This window comes from Malus sylvestris, chromosome 11, assembly GCF_916048215.2.
Source record: "Malus sylvestris chromosome 11, drMalSylv7.2, whole genome shotgun sequence".
Taxonomy (NCBI): domain Eukaryota; kingdom Viridiplantae; phylum Streptophyta; class Magnoliopsida; order Rosales; family Rosaceae; genus Malus; species Malus sylvestris.
This window is the reverse complement of record NC_062270.1, coordinates 3700206-3720358: the sequence shown is the minus strand read 5'-3', so window position 1 is coordinate 3720358 and position 20153 is coordinate 3700206. Positions and strand designations below refer to the sequence as shown.

Below are 20153 nucleotides of genomic sequence, written 5' to 3'. Positions count from 1 at the left end.
AATGACAGCTAGCTACTCCAACGTGATCAGCACCTTTGCTTCATTTTCCACGTTGGTGGGTTACCTGAGCCCCTCAAATAATTAACAAATCATCCAAACATGTTTCACGTTGGTGGGTTATCCTGAACCTCTGAATAATTAACAAATAAACCAGCATGCTTTAACAGTGCATCTACACTATTTGGTTCCAGGAAGTGATAAAACTAAAAGTTGAACAATGTTTTTACATCGGCTCCCACTATATCGTTAACTTTTAGCCCTCAAGTCTTAATTAAGTTTTTTCTTTGTTAAGTTGTCTGCATAAAAACAAAGTCACCAGCTCCCACTACATCATTAACTTTTGACACCTACAATTATTTTGAATTATTAGCACATAATAAAGCTACTTTAATTTTCTTCTTTGGGATTACTTTAATGATGCAGTCATCCTTGGTATTTTCTTCTCTAGGATTACTTTAATTATGCAGGCATCCTTGGTTGCATTGCCTTAAAAATGCATGCAATCTCGGACACGTAACAAAGTTGCTCACTTTGATGAGCAATTTTCCCTAAAAAAAATTGAGTGCATCACAGTCACAGATGATGGCCCATAAATTATAAAAATAGTTACGAAAAACTACAAAAGCAAGTGCCCCTTAGTTTATGTCTAAAGGTATGTACAAAAGTTTAAAGGTGTGAACAAAAATCTAAAAATAAGTGGGAAACTCTAAAGGTGTGTAAAAAAAAAAGTCCAAAGGTGTATGTAAAAGTCTAAATGTGTGTGAAAGTCTAAAATTGTGTGTGAAAGTAAAGACTTTTGAACACCTATGTTTTATGTTGTGGTGTAAAATCTCTATAAAAGAGATGTCTATGTACGTTTGTAATCAATCTCATTCCAGCAATAAGGAAAGAAAATATTTTTGTCATCGGAAGAAACTTGCTGCTAATAGTCTGAAAAACATTCAGAGGAAGCAACAAGCTTTTAGAAAATTAGTCTGAAAGTTTTTCTTACTATTAGCAGCAAGTTTCTTCCGATTACAAAAACCATTTCTTTTCTTATTGCTGGAATGGAATTGATTACAAATGTACAATGCTTCTCCATATTTTTTGCTTGTGAATAGGCCATTGTAAGATCAGTTCCCCAATTTTTTGTGTACAAGGACAATCTAATGTTTTCAAATCTTTTATTTGCAACTACTGATGTGAATCAAGAACTAGGATGACTGCCAAGGGGGAATATCATATTAACCATTTGTGTATGCCAATGACAAAGTGTTTGCCAATGTTTTTTTTTTTGTATAAAATGTATAAATCTAGACACTGACCTATAAAAAATATTTGATACATTATCTATACAACCTTCATTATCTTTGTGTAAATAGTACTAGCATTTGCCCCCACACTTTGTGTGTATGAACATTTTTTTTTAGAAAATGAGAAGGAAATAGGGGGGGGGGAAGAGAGAGAGAGAACGTGGGGGGAGTGAGAGATTTTTTGTTTTTTTTAATATTGGAGGTATTTTAACATCACCTGTATGTGAGGTTTCAATAAAAAACAGTAAAATTTGAACCTGTGAAATTACATTTTTGCCTATCATTTTTTTTGTGTGATAGAAGACTAATTTTTTTTTCACCCTCTTTTAGTTGACAAAGAGGGTTTTATTAATTAGTAGAGATTAGTTTGGATTTCTACGCATTTATATTTTGGGAGTTACATATTTTTAGAACATGTTCTATAGTAAGATTTTCACTCCCGCAACAACGTGCGGGCACAGTTTTCTAGTCTGTATCTATATCTTGTCCTTTTTTTATTTGCCTATCTCTGCTTACTCATTGTGCTTGATTCTTTGGTCCATTTGTATTCCTGATGCTAAACCCTATATCCATTGAGAAATTGAGAATTGACACAATCTTATACTTTTTTGAGAGAATTGATACATCTTTCATAAAAAGAGAAAAAATAAATAAAATTACAGCTTAGCCCGACCCTTATGGGATTTATTTCTTTGTGCATGTCAGGAAATTTGCATTTCCATCATGTAATTATAATCCCACAAACCATGCTCAAGATATGTCTTTGAGCTTGTCACTAGGAAATAAACCATGATGTTCTATTCAGTAAATACTAAAAGCTTTGAGAAAATTCAGTGAAACGAGAAAACTAGAATTTCTTTTAACTTTTTTTCTTAACGAGTTTCACTTTTTTACAGTTTGACTGTTGATATTGGTTGCTTCACTTCACTCTTTCAATCTTGATACCTTCTTTCTCCTCAAGAAGCTGTTAATATACACTCTCCTGAAGAAGTTACTTCCATAAGCTATGTCACTATGAGAGGTCTTTATTTCTGGATTACTTCAAGTGTTGTGGAAATGGATTATGTAGGCTGCAAATAAAGGAACTAGAAATTGTTATGATATAAAGCAAAAGACGAAAGTGCACGTTATTATTCCTTCAATTTCAGTCCGGATTTGTTAGCAAGCCTTCTCTCATCTCTCTACTTTCATACTTCCATTCCATGTAAGTGTTTTTTAGCCATGGGTAATCTATTTCATTTTATATCATGTACAATTTGAAATAATATGGATGAATTCTTGCTTATTCAAATTTGCATGGAAAATATTTAGGCTATGAGTTGCATTTCTTTTTCTAAAGCTGAAAAATATCCAAAAATCGGTTGACCTATATGATAATGAAAGGTCTTGTTTCAATCGCTTTTACGGTCTTATTGGAAGTGCTTTTGGCATAATTAGTGCTTATTAGTTATGATACGAGTAAAAGCATTTTGTTTGACAAAAATTGGAAATACGCTTGAATATAGGAAGCACTTAAATGGGGGTTTCAACAACATAAAGAACTTGGAATTGGTTGTATAGCAATCACTTATAAACACCTTTTGCTAGAAGTGCGTTTATTAGAGACTTTAACGTTGAATTTATATATAAAAAAATACAAGTGTTTATTGAAAAAGTATTTAGAAGTGCTTCTTGAAAAAGATATTATCATGTGTTTCTCTAAAAAAACACATCTATAACTCAGAAACACTTTTTAACTTTTCTTCCAAAAGTAGCCAAAGGCTTGTCATTGAAGTTTTTTTTTTATAGTCCCAAAACGCTTTTTAACTCTTTTAGAAGCAGTCACAATCCATAACATTCCCTCCTCCTATATTGAAATAAACAACCCCTATTCTTGTATGCCCAATGTCCAAACTGTCTTTAAACATTCTTTAAGCTCTCTTTAATAAGTCATCACTCTACTGCAGCAGAGCATGCGTTTCTCCATCTTCAAGAAGAACAAGTCTCGTGTGAATTTTCCTTTAAAGGTATTGTCCTTTTACTCCTCATCCAAATCTACATGTCCTTAATATGAATCTATATCAGTATTTTGTCCTTTTTTTTATTTGCCTTTCTCTGTTTACTCTTTGTGTTGGATTATTTGGTCCTAAATCCATTGGGAATTTGATAGTTGATACGATCTATACGTTTTTGGGGGAATTGATACAACCTTTCATAAAAAGAAAAAAAATAAAATAAAATGAAACTTGATCCAAATGCCTATGGGATTTGTTTCCTTGTGCTTGTCATGAAATTATTTCCAAATGCCTATCGGATTTGTTTCCTTGTGCTTGTCATGAAATTTTATATATATATATATATATATATGTGTGTGTGTGTGTGTGTGTGACTCTATATATATATAGAATTAGGATCGGGGACATCTGTTTTTTCAAACACATTTGACACTCATTTGTAGAGACTTTTTTCAACGATCTAACCGTTTTTTTTTTTAATTTTTTATTTTTGTCTTCTCTCAAAGACCTTGTCTACCAAAAATTATCTAAATCCGAAACAATATTTAACGTTAGGTTAAATGATATTCACTTTAGTGTTTCTTTGCATAATTGTATTCGTTCATTTACTTTTCTACAAATTAACGTCTTAATGATGATTTATAATGATGAATTGAAATATAGATGGTTCAGATTGTTGAATAAAGTTAAGGAGTGAGCCTTATAAGATTTCGATACCCCTATAGATCTTGTTCTTTGATGTATCCGGCAATAGACTAAACTTAGCAAATAGAGAATAACTAGAAACACATAAGATTTATACTGGGTAATAAAAAATTTGTCTACGATAAGATCAGCATAGGGTGCAACATGAAGCAGAAAAACATAGACAACCGAGATAAGAGAAGGATTAATTCTAGGCTTTGCAAAAGTATTGTATGCTCTATTATTAATCAAACAAGCCGTGATTTCTCCTCCATGATAAATCTTATGTAAATCTTATGTGTTTCTAGTTATCACCTCCTTCTTCCAGGCAAAGCCTGAATAGTTCATTCTTGATAAACACTTTATTGGACATGGTTTTGCCCGTATAAACCTTCTCCTACTTGTCTTATTCTTCCCTAATGGTCATTGTTTCTGTAACATAGGACCTGACTAATTTCATGAGATGAATCTCGATGGAACTCTTGGCCTTAAGAATATTGGTCCACGTCGCTCCTGTCATGGTCGTAGGCTTCTTATTAGAGTTTGATTTCGGGTAGATTCAATGGAACAGTAAAAGCACACACTAAGAACATAGGTTTTCTTCAAATTTCAATATATTCAGCTTGCTCACTAAGCAAGGAACTCAAAGAGCATGTTTTACCGTTTGAGGAGTGAGAAGCAGTTTCTCTCTCTCACAACATTACAAAACATCACAACCATTCATTTCTAAGCCATCATATAAGATGCTTACACTTGTCATGAGATATGACTCATTACAATCTAATCTAGATATCATATGGAATATGATCCAATGGCTTACATTAAAACCTGCACAAAGCTTATAATAAACCTAACACAACATATACATTTATACACCAATACTCCCTTCTAAATGTTTTGCTGATTTTACTCCAAGTGCATCTCTCAAGTATTCAAACCTATCTTTAGGAAGAGCCTTTGTAAACATGTCTGCCAATTGCTCATCTGTCCTGCAGTAGTGTAATTCAATGGTTCCATCTTGAATAGCATCCCTAATGAAGTGATATTTTCTGTTGATATGCCTTGTTTTCTGGTGGAATACTGGATTCTTGGACATGGCTATGGCAGAGGTGTTATCACAAAGCAAAGGTGTAGCTTCTACTTGTTCTTTTCCAAAATCAGACAACACAAATCTCAGCCACATTGCTTGTGTTGTGGCTACTGCAGCTGATACATATTCTGCTTCTGCAGTAGATAGTGCCACACTGCATTGTTTAACAGAAGCCCAAGAGAATACCCCTGAACCAAAGCTGAATGCATAGCCCGAGATACTTTTCATATCATCTAAGCTTCCTGCCCAGTCACTATCACAATAGCCTATCAACACAGCTGCTTTACCCTTCACATACTCAATTCCAAAATCCAGTGTCCCTTGTACATATCTCAGTACCCTTTTAGCTGTTCCCATGTGCTTCATGGTAGGTTTATGCATAAATCTTGCCAACAAACATGATGCATACATCAAATCTGGTCTAATAGCTGTTAGATATAACAAACTACCAACCATTTTCCTGTATAAACCTTCATCAGCTTCCTCACTTCCATCGACTTTGGATAACCTGTCAGTAATAGCAAGTGGAGTTTTCACTGCTTTACAATCCTTCAAACCAAATTTTTCCAGTAAAGACTTGGCGTACTTCTTCTGATGAATTAATATGCCATTATCTGTCTGAATGATGTCTAAGCCAAGGAAATGATGCAACAATCCCAAATCTGACATTTCATACTGTTTCATCATATCATTTTTGAATTCTTGAACCATCTTATCAGAACTCCCTGTGTAGATAATGTCATCTACATACAGAGATACAATAAGCACACCTGCATCACTGAATTTAGTATACAAAGTAGCTTCACTTTGACTTCTCTTGAAACCAGACTGATTGAAATATGCATCTATCTCATCATACCAAGCTCTGGGAGCTTGTTTCAGACCATATAAGGCCTTTTTTCAGTCTGTAAACTTTGTCTTCTTTCCCTTTGACTTCAAACCCCTGAGGTTGATCAACATATACTTCCTCATGTAGTGTACCATTCAGGAATGCCGATTTAACATCCAATTGGAACAATTTCCATTCCTTTTGGGCTGCCAGTGCAATCAAGGTTCTAATAGTATCGAGCCTTGCCACTGGTGCAAAGGTCTCATTAAAATCAACCCCAGGCTTCTGAGAATAGCCCTTTGCCACTAATCTTGCCTTATTTTTCTGCACTGATCCATCCAGATTAAGCTTTGTCTTATAGACCCATTTGACACCAATTACTGGTTTATCAAACGGCCTATTAACTAACTCCCATGTATCATTCTTTTCTATCATTTCAATTTCTGCAGACATAGCTTTTCTCCAAGCTTCATCACCTGATGCTTCTTCAAAACACTCCGGTTCTATCACACAGAGATTGCACCTTTCATATATATCCTTCACACTTCTGAATTTTAGAGGTGTGTGATCAAACTCTTGAGGTTCAGTAAGATTTACTTGTTCCTCTTGACTTGAATGAGAACCAACTGTTTGATTTTGTTGCTCCAGTAAGGATTATGTACACCCCTCATCTACTTCACTTTCAACATTACTCCCTTCATCACAATGTTCTTCATTAGAGATTGGAATGGACAGATTCTTCTCAGCATGAGTTTTCCAATTCCAGCAAGAGTTCTCATCAAAGATTACATCTCTTGAGATAATAATCTTCTTGGTTTCAGGATTGAATAACCTGTAACCTTTCTCACAAGATCCATAACCAATAAAAATGCATTTAACACTTGTTGCATCCAATTTCTGCCTCATTTGTGATGGAACTTGTGCATAGCATAGAGATCCAAACACTCTTAAATGTTTCATTCCAGGCTTCCTTCCACTGTAAGCTTCAAAAGGAGTCTTCTTGTTCAAAGCTTTGGTGGGACATCTATTTAGAATATAGACAGCAGTGTTGACCGCTTCTGCCCAAAATTCAAATGGAATACCCTTCTCCAACATCATACACTTAGCCATTTCTACAATGGTTCTATTCCTCCTCTCTGCAACACCATTCTGCTGAGGGGAATAAGCCACTGTGAGCTCTCTCCAAACCAAAATCTTCACAAAACTGAGAAAATTCAAGTGAAGTATACTCTCCTCCTCTGTCACTTCTTAATTTTTTCAGTTTATATCCACTTTGAAGTTCAACAGTTGCTTTGAATTTCTTGAACACACTGAATGTCTCAGATTTATTCCTCAAAAAATAAACCCATCCCATCCTTGTACAATCATCTGTGAAAGTGATAAAATATTTGTTTCCAGCCTTGGTAGGTGTTTGCATTGGTCCACATATATCAGTGTGGATCAATTCCAATGGTAAGACAGCTCTCCATTTAGTTGCCTTGGGAAAAGCTTCTCTGGAATGCTTACCAAGTGCACAGCCTTCACACACTGTGGTGTTCACTTCCATCTCAGGCAGACCGGTTACCATTTCATGCTCTTGAAGCTGCATTAGAGCATTCATGTTCAAGTGTCCTAATCTTCTATGCCATATTTCAGCAGATTGACCAACACTAGCCCTCATGGCAAAATGAATGCCTGGTTGTAATTTCAAAGGAAAGCTTCTATTGCCTTTCATTGGAACTTTAACAACTAGATTCGAGCATGTAGCATCATCATAAATTCTGACTTCAATTCCTCCAAAGACAAGGTAGTATCCATGCTCCATCATTTGTCTCACACTTAACAGATCCTCCTTCAAACCAGGTACAAACATAATCTCTCTTATATATCTTTTGCCTTGCTTAGTTTCAACCATTAAGTCACCCTTTCCAACCACATCAACTAGTTGTCCTGTGCCCATTTCTACTTTGGCAGTTACTCTCTTATCTATATTCACCAATAGATCTTCTCTTCCTGTTATGTGGTTACTACAACCACTGTCAATATACCATGTGTCTTCATGCTTTTTCACAGCAGCTGTCATACACGTATAAAACATAGTTGGATTATTATCCACTTGTCCAGCATAATTTGCTTGTTGAACTGCTTTCTTAGATCTGCAATCTTTGGCAAAATGCCATGGCTTATCACAATTATGGCACCTTGGTTTTCCTTTGAACCAACATTCTCCAAAGTGGAGTTTGTCATAGTATTTGCAGGAATTCTTAGCTCCATCAGAGGATGTAGCAAATTTCCCTTGCTGATGCACAAATTTGTTATCCCACTTCTTACCCTTAGACTTCCAATTCTTTGTGGGTTTGAAGTTTTGATTGGCATTATAGTTAGTCTTCCTGGGAGCTATACTTAAACTAGGAAATGCCTTTTCATTTCTATCTTCAGAGTGTCTATCAATCCGTTGTTCATACCCCTTTAGAGTAGCAACAACATCCTGCACATCAACAATCTCCAGATCCCTAGTGTTTTCTATCACAGCAACAATACTATCATAGGACCTAGGCAAACTTATCAATAGCTTCTGCACAATTCTTTGATTTCCTATAACTTCACCATAACTTTTCATTTGTGACATAAGATCAAATAATCGCACAACATACACAAAGAATGCTTCATTTTCACCCATACGAGTATATTCAAAATCACGCCTTAAACTTTGGAGTTTCACAGATCTCACTTGTTTATCCCCAATAAATTCTTGCTTCAGTGCATCCCAAGCCTCCTTTGCCGTCTCCAGTATGGCGATTCGTGGGAAAATTTCATCGGACACAGAACCTTGAATAATCCCGAGAGCCTTAGCATCCTTGATCATGTTCTCCTTCAGCTGCTTTAGCTCAGCGGCAGTGAGTTCTTCGTCTTCTTTCTTCACCGGAGAATTATACCCCGTTTCAACCATATCCCACAGATCGTGAGATCTGAAAATAGTCTTCATCTTTATCTGCCAGAAATCAAAGTTTTCCCCATCGAAAATCGGTGCTCGAAGATCAGCACCACTCGATCCAGCCATATTAGACTTGTTATCGAGTTACCCAGTGATTTTCAGATTGTTCTTCAATCGCAGCAAACTCGATTCTCTGTCGAGTTCCTTAACTACAACCCTTGTCACAGATTCACGCCCAGATTGAGATCCAACCTGGCTCTGAGGCCATATTAGAGTTTGATTTCGGGTAGATTCAATGGAACAGTAAAAGCACACACTAAGAACAGAGGTTTTCTTCAAATTTCAATATATTCAGCTTGCTCACTAAGCAAGGAACTCAAAGAGCATGTTTTACCGTTGGAGGAGTGAGAAGCAGTTTCTCTCTCTCACAACATTACAAAACATCACAACCATTCATTTCTAAGCCATCATATAAGATGCTTACACTTGTCATGAGATATGACTCATTACAATTTAATCTAGATATCATATGGAATATGATCCAATGGCTTACATTAAAACCTACACAAAGCTTATAATAAACCTAACACAGCAAATACATTTATACACCAATACTTCTCACCAAGGAGTGCATCATCCAAATCATGATGTATCAATACATTCTTCATCATCCTCTACCAATTCGTGAAGTCATCATTGCCATCAAAATATTTTAATGCAGGCCATAAGCTTCTCAAGCCTGCTGTCTTCTTTCCTCTTGCCATCGCAGAGCACCTTGACCCAAGCTCTTGATACCGATTGTAAAATTTGAACTCCCCTCTAGATTATGTTCTTTGATGTATCCGATAGTAGACTAAACTTAGCAAATAGAGAAAAACTAGAAACACACAATATCTATCCTTGTTCAATAGAACTTTTGCCTACATCCAGTTGTAATTTCTCAACATAAAGAAATCATGGCTTATTTAATTAACAATAGAGTATACAATACTTTTGTAAACCATAGAACTAATCTCATTCCCTCTCTTCTCTCGTTTGTCTCAGTTTTTCTGCTTTTGGCCACACCCTATTTGTAAGTGCAGGGTGCTATTTACATACCTATCTTCCGATTAAGTCTCTTAATCTATTTGTGATAGGAAAGCACACTTGCATTTCTATTCCGTTTCTGCTTTTAGGATTCCTAATCTAATTGCACAAGGAAACTTAATTCGTTCCTAATCTTTGTAAGACAAGAATCTGTGCATCTTTAGCTTTTCTAAATTCTAATACAATCCAGGTTAAAGGCCAGTAAGTCTCTAAACCCTAGCCCTCCAAACCTCTTTCCACGTTTCATTTTCTTCCAAGATATCCAATACATGCCGCCTGTCTTTATTCCCCCTCCACCAAAACTTAACTATAGCCACCGCTTTAATGAGAACCTCTTTTCCTGCTAACGACAGAAATTGTTCGGCCCATCCATTGGTTCTCCCTTCCAAAGCTTCATGAACACCCTCAAACACTACCTTCTTGGATGAACCAAAATCCGCCGTTATCCCCAAGTACTTACCAAAGTCATCTCGCCCCTTAATGTTAGTATAAATATCAAGCTTCTTCCGTCTTCGCCGCACATAATTAGCCCCAAAATACAAGGAACTCTTCTCCCTATTAATCACTTGTCTGGAAGCTTCTGCATAACACTGTAACACCTCCATAACCTCCCGAACCTCTGTCTCCTCCGCCTTACAGAAAACTACAGCATCATCAGCAAAGAATAAATGAGATACTGACAACCCACCAGGTACCACACAAACCCCATGTAATGAACCCCGCTTCTCCTTACGTTGAAGCAATGCCGAGAACCCATTGGCACAAATCAAGAACAAAAACGTTGACATAGGGTCTCCTTGCCGCAACCCTCTATGTGGTTGAATGAACCCAGTTGATGCACCATTGATTAGCACACTATAAGAAACAGTTTCCGAAGATTGGGTGGAGGCTTTTACATAATCTGGATACGTTGCTAGGCAAAATTCTTGAAGAAAAATATTTTTCGGATTGGTCGTTTATGGAGGCTAAGTTAGGGATGTTGGAATTTATTAGGTTTAATTAGGAAATTAATTAAGATTTGATTTGATTTTGTAGTAGGATATTTTTGGCATTTAAGCATTAGGGTTTCTTAGGTTTATTGCTCTATAAATAGAGCTTGTAATTTAGTTTGAGAACAAGTTAGTCACAATGTAGTCTCTTAGGGTTTTGTAGCCGTTTCGGCTTTCTCAGTTTGTTTAATAATATTCTTATTATTTGTTAATCTTGTTCGTTGCGCACTCTGATATTCAACTTGGTATCAGAGCGGGTTCGATCCTTATGGTTCAATCCGTTCTTGTTGGTATCAATTTGTTTTGTCGCTTTTTGTTTTTTGGTTTAGTTTGGGTCTCGTTTAGGCTTTCGCTTCCGCTTTGGTCTGTGTCCTTTGTTCTTGGTCACTCTGTTTTTTGTTCGTTTTGTCTTTGCATTTCTGTTTATGTTCTTTGTCTTTGGATTTCGGTATTGACCGTCAAATTGTGTTAGTCTTGTCCGTAGATTTTTTACGTTTTCTGGTTCGGTTTTCAGTTTGTCCTTGGTAGTCTTCAAGAAAGGGAAAAAAATTAAAATAAAAAATAAAAAATAAAAAAAGGAGGCTGGTGATGTTGGTTCGCACAGAAGAAAAAAAAGGAAGGAGGTTGGTGATGTTGGGTCGCACGTTGGTTCGCACAGAAGGTAAAAAAAAAGAGGAAGGAATCGCACAGAAGGAAAAAAAGGAAGAAAGAAGGAAGAAAAAAAATATTTGGTTGGATTTTTTGTTTGTTTGTTAGGCATCGACATCGACATTTGCACTGGTACTGGCATTGGAATCTTGCACTGGCATGGAAATCTTGCACTGGCATTGGAATCTTGCACTTGCACCGATGGAATTTCGTATTGAAATTGGCATCGGAAATCAGCATCGGCATCGGCTTCGGAATTTGGAGGCTTGCATCCACATCTGCTTGTTGGCAAACTCATGTCGTGTACCGCCATGAGTTTGACGGGAGGTGTTGGAATTTATTAGGTTTAATTAGGAAATTAATTAAGATTTGATTTGATTTTGTAGTAGGGTATTTTTGGCATTTAAGCATTAGGGTTTCTTAGGTTTATTGCTCTATAAATAGAGCTTGTAATTTAGTTTAAGAACAAGTTAGTCACAATGTAGTCTCTTAGGGTTTTGTAGCCGTTTCGGCATTCTCAGTTTGTTTAATAATATTCTTATTATTTGTTAATCTTGTTCGTTGTGCACTCTGATATTCAACTAGGGAGACGCTTTTCCTGGGGATGGAAGGGGATCATTCAGGGATGAAGGATTTTGGAGAGAGGTATAAGTTGGTGGGTTGGTGATGGAAGGCGTATTCGTATCACCAAGGACCCTTGGCTTCCAAGGCCTCATACTTATAAAGTAAGATCGAAGCACATTGATATGCCCGTGGTGGTGAATGATTTGATTGCCCCAAAGGGGGGAGCGTGGAAGGGTGAGTTGATTCAACGATGTTTTGATGAGGAGTAGGGTAAGCTTATACTTGGGATGCCAGTAAGTTTAGCGGAGTGTGAGGATAGAGTTATATGGCATTATGCTAAGAATGGAGAATACACGGTGCGTACGAGATATGGAGTTTCCATGGAGATACAAGAAAATGGTGAGTTTGGTAGGCAGGGTACGGGGAGGGAGTAGTCGCCAGGATGTGGCTGATTGGTAGAGGCTGGTGGTGCCGAATAAGTTGAAGTTCTTTATCTGGCGTTGTTGCAATGATTCGTTAGCTGGGAGAGTTAATCTCATTCGGCGCCGAATGCAGGTGGACGGTATGTGTGTGATGTGTGGAGTAGCGGAGGAGACGGAGCACCATTTGTTCTTTGAATGTGAGTTCAGTCGGGTGATGTGGTACTGCTGCTCATTATGGCTTTGGAAGGACGGGATTTCCGAGAGTACTGACTAAAACTGTGTGATCGGTTCCATGACACTGATAGGCAAGAGGAATTAATGCAGGAATGTGTTTATCTTATGTGGAGAATCTGGAAGTGCCGCAATGACATGGTCTTTAAAGGTGTGTCGGCCAATCCCATGGAGATGATTAATTTAGTTAGGCAGTAAGTATTAGAATTTCGTGCATGCCAATGCGTGAAGAACGCTGTCATTGGTGAAGCTGCAGCTGTTGGGAAGAACTTAGAGTACACAACTCTAATACAAGTGTTGGAGAGACAAAACAAGTAAACAAATTACTTGTATTACACTCACAAAATATTACAACACTCACAAGGACACAACTTTAGAAGCAATGACACTCACTCACTTTCTAGAGACAAACTCATCACTCACACTCCTACAAGACTATTCTTGCTTCTCACTTGGTTGCTTGCTTGCTTGCTTGATTGATTACTTGGTTGATACAAATGGTGTGGATGCCTTCTCCTTTTATAGGCATGGATGGAACCTTGGAGAAGCATGGAAACATCATGTTAGAGTTATCTAGATAATTCTACTAACTTCCCAAGCTAGAATTATCTACACTAATCTTGCATGTTGGTGGAAACCTCACCATTCTTCTAGAATCTTCCACCAACTTAAGGAACAACCTTCTTTGCTAGAGTTTTCTAGCATATTCTCATTATAGAATCTTCTAGAGAAAACCATGCATGTTTGAACTAGACCAATCTAGTTCCTTTGTACCGACTGAACTTAATGGGCTGGTGTTGATCTTTAACAGCAGCTGGGGGGGGGGGTTACAAGCTTTGCGGGACAACAGGTACGATGGAAGAGACCAGCTTTCGGGGTGTTAAAGATTAATTGTGATGGGGCTTGGTGTGGGAAGACTTGCAAAGGTGGCTATGGATGAGTATTGAGGGACTTTGCTGGATTGTTGCAAGCAACTGGTGGGGAATGTGGGCTGTTCTTTAATACTCCTGTGATGGCAGAAGCAGCTGCAATTCGCGCGGCATTACAAGTATGTATTGAGTTAGGGTGCACGTAGGTGGAGGTTGAGTCAGATTCTCAGATGATCATCTGAATGGTTAACGGTGAGTATGCGATTAATGCTATTTTGGAATGTTTTCTTCATGATATTAGGTTCTTAGTATCTCAATTAGGAATGGTGAGGTTTACGTTTGTCAAACGGCATGGAAATGATGCTGCTCACGTTGTTGCCTCGTATGTAACCTCACATGGAGGTGTTTTCCATTAGGATGCTATTGGTCCCCATTTTTTATTTAATATTTTGGCTGAAGATGTAAATGTTACTATTAGAATTTAATAAAGTTTACCCTTTGACAAAAAAAAAAAAAAAAAAATTCTAATACAATCCTAAACAAAATAGGACTCTCATACCAACGAGTAAAATCATAACAGGCTTTACAAAGTGCGTTTAAAAACATGGGTGTCCCCCAAACCTAACTCTGTATAACGAAACATGTTTGCGGAAACCATCTTGTTATGATTTCAATGGAAGTTGGTAATTGGAATAGCTCGCTCTTATTTTTGGTAGAAGAAAGTGTTACAAATTTATGTGCAAAAACAAAAGCACATTTGACTCAAACAATCCTGAGACAATTCGTTTACTATGATCAGGACATATCTCTGAGCTTATTTTTGTAACTTTTTCTTAACGAGTTTCACTTTTTGCAGTTCGATGGTTGACATTGCACAAGCTTCCCTGTAACATTTGCTTACTTGTTCTTGGATTGGTTGCTTCACTTCACTCTTTCAATCTTAATACCTTCCCTTCTCGAGAAGAAGCTGTTAATATACACTATCCTAAAGTTCTTATAAGCCATGTCACTGGGAGAGGCCTTTATCTCCAGATTACTTCAAGTGTTACTTGAAAGGTTAGCATCTCGTGAGACGCTGAGCTACTTTAGACGCCTACTTGGCATTGGCAAAGAGCTGGAGAAATGGAATTCAATGTTGTCTACTATTCGAGCAGTGCTGAATGACGCGGAGGAAAAGCAATTGACGAGCCAAGCAGTAAAATTGTGGTTGGATGATCTCAGAAACTTGGCTTATAATGTGGAAGACATATTGGACAGGTTTTCAACCGAGATGTTGCAGCGCCAAATAAAAGAGAAACATGGTGCTACCACAAGCAAGGTATGGGGATTGTTTGCTGATGTTAAATTTAACCGTAACTTGATCTCAGAAATAAAGAAGATTACTGATCGGTTACATGAGATATTGGAACAGAAGAACCAACTTGGTTTAAATGAGGGGACACCATCTGTTAAGGCATGGCACGTGCCACCAAGTTCCCACTTACCAGAAGGACCTATGATTGGAAGGGATACAGACAAGACGAAGATTATTGACTTCTTGTTGAAAGAAGCACTACGTGCTGTTAACTTTCATGTAGTTGCCATTGTCGGTATGCCTGGAGTGGGAAAGACAACACTTGCAAGACATGTTTATGATGATGACGCGGTGAAAGAGTTTAACAAAAAAGTATGGGTATCTGTGTCGGATGACTTCAATCTTGAAAGAGTGACAAAGGCAATTCTTGAGGCCGCCACATCTGGTCTTGCAAAGGAGTTCAAGGAATTCAACCAGGTTCAAGAAAGTTTGAGGAATGAGCTAGCAGGAAAAAAGTTTCTAATTGTTCTAGACGATGTTTGGAACACATGTGTCTATGATTTGTGGATAAAATTGCAGTCCCCCTTTCGTGTTGGAGCACCAGGAAGTAAGATAGTTGTGACAACACGTGATACAAATGTTGCAAACATGATGGGATCCACTATTTATCGATTGGGTGGCATATCAGATGATCAATGTTGGGAAGTCTTTAAGCAGCATTCCCTCTTGGACATTACCAAAAGGCTGCAAAATTTTGAGTTGATAAAGGAGAAAATTGTTGCAAAATGCCGCGGATTGCCATTGGTTGCAAGGACTCTTGGAGGTCTTCTACGTTGTAAACAGGTAGAAGAATGGGAGGCAATCTTAAACAATAAGATGTGGAGTCTATCAGACAATAGTGGCATTCTCCCAGTATTAAAATTGAGCTATCACCATCTCCCTTCGAGTTTGAAACGGTGCTTCGCCTATTGTTCTCTACTTCCAAATGACTATGAGTTTAGGGAGAAACAGTTGATCCTTCTGTGGATGGCAGAAGGTCTGATTCAACAAAGAGTAGAGGACAAGAAACAACTGGAAGAAGTAGGCAGTGACTATTTTCAAGAGCTATTGTCCAGGTCATTATTTCAAAAGGCAAGCAAAAGCAATGATAAGTATGTAATGCATGACCTTGTTGGTGAGTTGGCGCGGTGGGCTGCAGGTGAAATATGTTTTTCATTGGAGGACAAGGGAAATATTGACTTGCATCCAATGGCTCGTCATATGTCTTATGTCAGTGGTTACTTGGATGGGGTTAAAAAATTTGAGGCCATATCCAGAGTTAAACATTTGAGGACATTCATGTCATTTCGGTCTTCAGAATTTGATAAGAACTATCTAACTCGTTGGGTTACATTTGACCTATTGCCAGAACTGCGAATCTTACGAGTGCTTTCTTTGAATGGTTATGGAATAACTAAGTTGCCCAATTCAATTGGTAAATTGTGGAATCTACGGTATCTGGACCTTTCTTACACAGACATAACGAGTTTGCCTCCATCAACAACCACTCTTTGCAATCTGCAAACATTGTTATTAGAAGGTTGTTTTCAATTGAAGGCTTTGCCCGCAAACATGAGTAATCTAATTAGTTTGCGGCATCTCAACAGTTTTCGTGGATTGGAAGGAATGCCTCCGCATTTAGGTCGATTGACGAATCTGCAATCCTTGTCATATTTTGTGGTAGGCAAAGGTAGTGATCAGTCTGGGATAAGAGAGATAGGGTCCCTATCACATCTTCAAGGGACATTGCACCTCTCAAGATTGGAGAATGCGGTTGATGCTAAGGATGCTAGTGGGGCTAAGTTAATAGACAAGGAGAGGCTTGATTCATTGAAGCTGGAATGGTCTAATTTGAGCGGATCGAGGGAAATGGAGTTGGGTGTGCTTGACATGTTACAACCTCCTAAAAATCTCAAAGAGCTCACTATTATGGGTTATGCTGGATTGAAATTTTCATCGTGGATTGGAGATCCTCTGTTCTCTAAAATGGTGTGTGTAAGCTTATACAATTGTAGAAATTGTCATCTCTTGCCACCAGTTGGACAGTTTCCTTACCTTAAAGAACTTCATATCACGAGAATGACTTCTGTGGAAATCGTTGGTCCCGAATTCTACGGAGAGGGTAGCTTGCCTTTTCGAGTATTAGAGATTCTTGAGTTTTTGGAGATGGAGCATTGGGAGAAATGGCTGCCTTTTGATCACGATAAGGGAGGTGGTATTTTCCCTAGCTTAAAAGTGCTTTCAATCAAAGAGTGCCCTAAACTGGAGGGTGAGTTGCCGAAGAAACTTAATTCGTTAGCAAAGCTTGAGATTGCTAGATGCAAGGAATTGGTGGTTGAGATTGACAATTATGAACACGTGAGTGAACTAAGCATCGATGGTGGCAAAGCGCTAGTGCATACTACCGCTGAGGTTGACTTTAAGTTTTTAGACACCTTGTGTCTTTCAAACATTTTGGAGCCGCGGTTGCAAGCAAGGGGACTTACGAAAGCATTAAGCAAGATTAAGAAGTTGAACATTAGTGGTTGTGAGGAGCTGACGTCTTCATTGAAAAATGAGGACGGATGTTTCCCACAACTGATTTCTCTTGTTCGTTTGGTTATTGAAGGCAACTCTGCCCTTGTTGAAGATCTCGGAAAAGAATTGGAGGCGTTGCTGCAGGTTCCAATATTAGCTTGTAAGCTTGAATATCTGGAAATAAACTATTGTAGAAGTCTTTCGAAGCTGCCGAAGGGGTTGAGTCAGTTGTCGTCTCTTCAAGAGCTTTACATACGGCAATGTTCAAGTCTAGTTTCTTTTCCAGATGTTGGCCTGCCACCTTCTCTTAAAGTCTTGGAGATTAGGAATTGTGACTCTCTGATGTATATTGCAAAATATCAGATTCCCCAAAATCTGAAAAGAATAGAGATATGGAGGTGTGGAAGTTTGAAATCATTAGTGGAGGAGGAGAATGAGCTCGTTGTTTCTTGTTCATCTTCTTTTTCTGTTTCTCTTGAGCACTTGTGGATATCTCTTTGTCCATCTCTGACATCGTTATCATTGGGAGGCCAGCTTTACAGGGCGCTTAAACACCTTCAAATATGGAATTGTGAAGGGCTAGAGTTAATAGCATCAGACCGGTTCTTCCACGACAATACTAATAATTGTCTTGAATATATTAACATTGCCAGGTGTCAAAATTTGAAATCCTTACCGGAGGGCCTATGCCACCTCACCAATCTTCAAGCTTTTATTGTTAGGGACTGCGGAACATTGGAGCTGTCACAGGAAGACATTCGCAATCTCACGTCTCTTAAGGAATTGGAGATTGGCTACATGGAAGGTTTGACTTCCTTTCCTCCCAACCTCACATCACTTGTAATTTATGGAACCAAGAGTTGTAAGCAGCTCTGGGAATCGGAGTGGGGGTTGGACAAACTCACGTCTCTCAAATATTTGTCGATCAAAAGTGAAGATCCAGATGTGTTGTCATTTCCACCTGATGGGAAGGAGGAGATGCTGCTCCCCAATTCTCTCACTGAACTCATAATTGATGGCTTCCCATATCTGAAGAAACTCGGCAATGGCATTCAATTCCTCACCTCTCTTCAGACGCTGCAACTATTTGATTGTCCAAAGCTCGCATCCATTCCAGAGGAAGGCTTGCCTCTTTCACTTGGGAAACTTCGGATCGACCGGTGTCCTCTACTACAAGAGAGATTTCAACCTGGAAAAGGACGATACTGGCCCAAAATATCCCACATTCCTTTCCTAAAAATAGATTTCTGAAGACCCAGGTACTTCCAGTTTCAAACAACATCAAGCTAAAAACCCGACATGTAATCCATTTACAACTTTCATGTTGCAAGTTTTCCATACACTCTTTCAACATTAGCCGATCATATCGAGCTTTCTCCTTGCAGCTGATCGAGCGACCTGGTCCCTGGTGCCTTAGTGCGTACGTGGCACATGAATCAGTTCCGGCACACATACATAATCGAGCTTATGCAAACACTATGGGTAAGTAACTTTCTGATAATCTCCTGCCACAGGGAGTAGAGAGAGGAACATGCTGAAACTGGAAATACATTTATCATTGCATATTATCTATTTACATCTGTGGTTATGTAAGAATACCCAATCTTTCAATAAATTGTGAATATATACAGCTATCTTCTATGCCACGACGATGAATGAATCGAATATTTTACGAGTCTTTCTCCAAACCTTAGTTGCAGTGATAAATACTCTTATCAATTTAAAATCCCCCCTACGTATCAAGTGTAAGATCCCACATTGCTCAAGGGAGTGATCTTTATATGTATATTCTCATCCCTACCTAGCACGAGGCATTTTGAGAGCTCACTGGCTTCGGAGTTCATTGGAACGCGGAAGTTAAGTGAGTAGCGCACGAGAGCACTCCCATGATGGGTGACCCACTGGGAAGTTCTCGTGTGAGTTCTCAAAAACAAAACCGTGAGGGTGTGGTCGGGGCTCAAAGCGGACAATATCGTGCTACGGCGGTGGAGTGTGCCCGGGATGTGGTGGACCCCGGGTTGGGATGTGACATCAAGAGTATTGCATGTCCATGAGAGGATTGCCATTTCTTGTGGTTTTGCGATCTTCCAACGTAAAGAATGGTGTTCCAATTTCAGTTTCATCAATCACCAACAATCTATGACCCCTGTTCCACATGTAGATTTCTTTGTGCCTGCTATGATGAATAGTCCCCACTACAAACTCATGGACGGCGCCACTTATTTTGATGAAACTCATCCCACGAGTAGTCTCCAATTCATTTTCTCCAATGAGTTTCCGAATTTTAGTTGCACTTCCTTTCTCCAGCGTTGGCAAACATAATCCCTGCTAGTTTGTATCTGTAACTAGACATTGGTTCCAGTTCAGTAAAGTGCTTGAACGCAAGGTTCCCTCCCCTCAGGTCACCATGTGTCCGACAAGCGCCAAGTAACGCACCCCATATTACTGAATTAGATTTTTCTGGCATTGACATGATGAGCTCTTCTGCCTCTTCCAGCCACCCGGCACCCCATATTCTCCTTTCTATAAAACTCTTTCAAATTAAGCCCACTTCTCTACAAATATCAAATAAATAACTTCATAGTTCAGCATATGTCAATCGTTGTTTCATTTTTTAGCATAAGTTAATTAAAACAATTTTCCTCTTAAATTTACTAAGATGCAGGTCTTTGTGATAAGGTAGAACATATA

At 38.4% G+C, this 20153-nt stretch overlaps 3 protein-coding genes across 16 annotated transcripts in view; 2 read left to right on the top strand and 1 right to left on the bottom strand.

Moving 5' to 3' along the window:
• LOC126591275 (uncharacterized WD repeat-containing protein C2A9.03-like) overlaps positions 1–19860 on the bottom strand; it is a 101194-nt gene extending 81334 nt beyond the window's left edge. The window contains exon 1 of the transcript XR_007612326.1: positions 19809–19860. The gene's annotated coding sequence lies outside the window, so the exon portion shown is untranslated. The remainder of the gene's footprint in view (positions 1–19808) is intronic.
• Positions 1–20153, top strand: part of LOC126591259 (putative disease resistance RPP13-like protein 1) — a 43540-nt gene that overhangs the window by 1884 nt on the left and 21503 nt on the right. For 6 of the 14 annotated variants that reach the window (XM_050256863.1, XM_050256861.1, XM_050256857.1 and 3 more), the window contains exons 4-6: positions 2189–2496; positions 3239–3298; positions 14469–15942. In XM_050256863.1, coding sequence (XP_050112820.1) covers positions 14616–15942 — 1327 coding nt within the window. In that variant the 5' untranslated portion in view covers positions 2189–2496; positions 3239–3298; positions 14469–14615. Of the gene's footprint in view, positions 1–2188; positions 2497–3238; positions 3299–13554; positions 13865–14468; positions 18764–18847; positions 19138–20153 lie in introns of those variants that run through there. The other 8 variants (XM_050256866.1, XM_050256867.1, XM_050256864.1 and 5 more) reach the window with 6 other exon arrangements.
• LOC126591269 (uncharacterized) overlaps positions 1–20153 on the top strand; it is an 88454-nt gene that overhangs the window by 57728 nt on the left and 10573 nt on the right. The gene's annotated exons all lie outside the window — the stretch shown is intronic.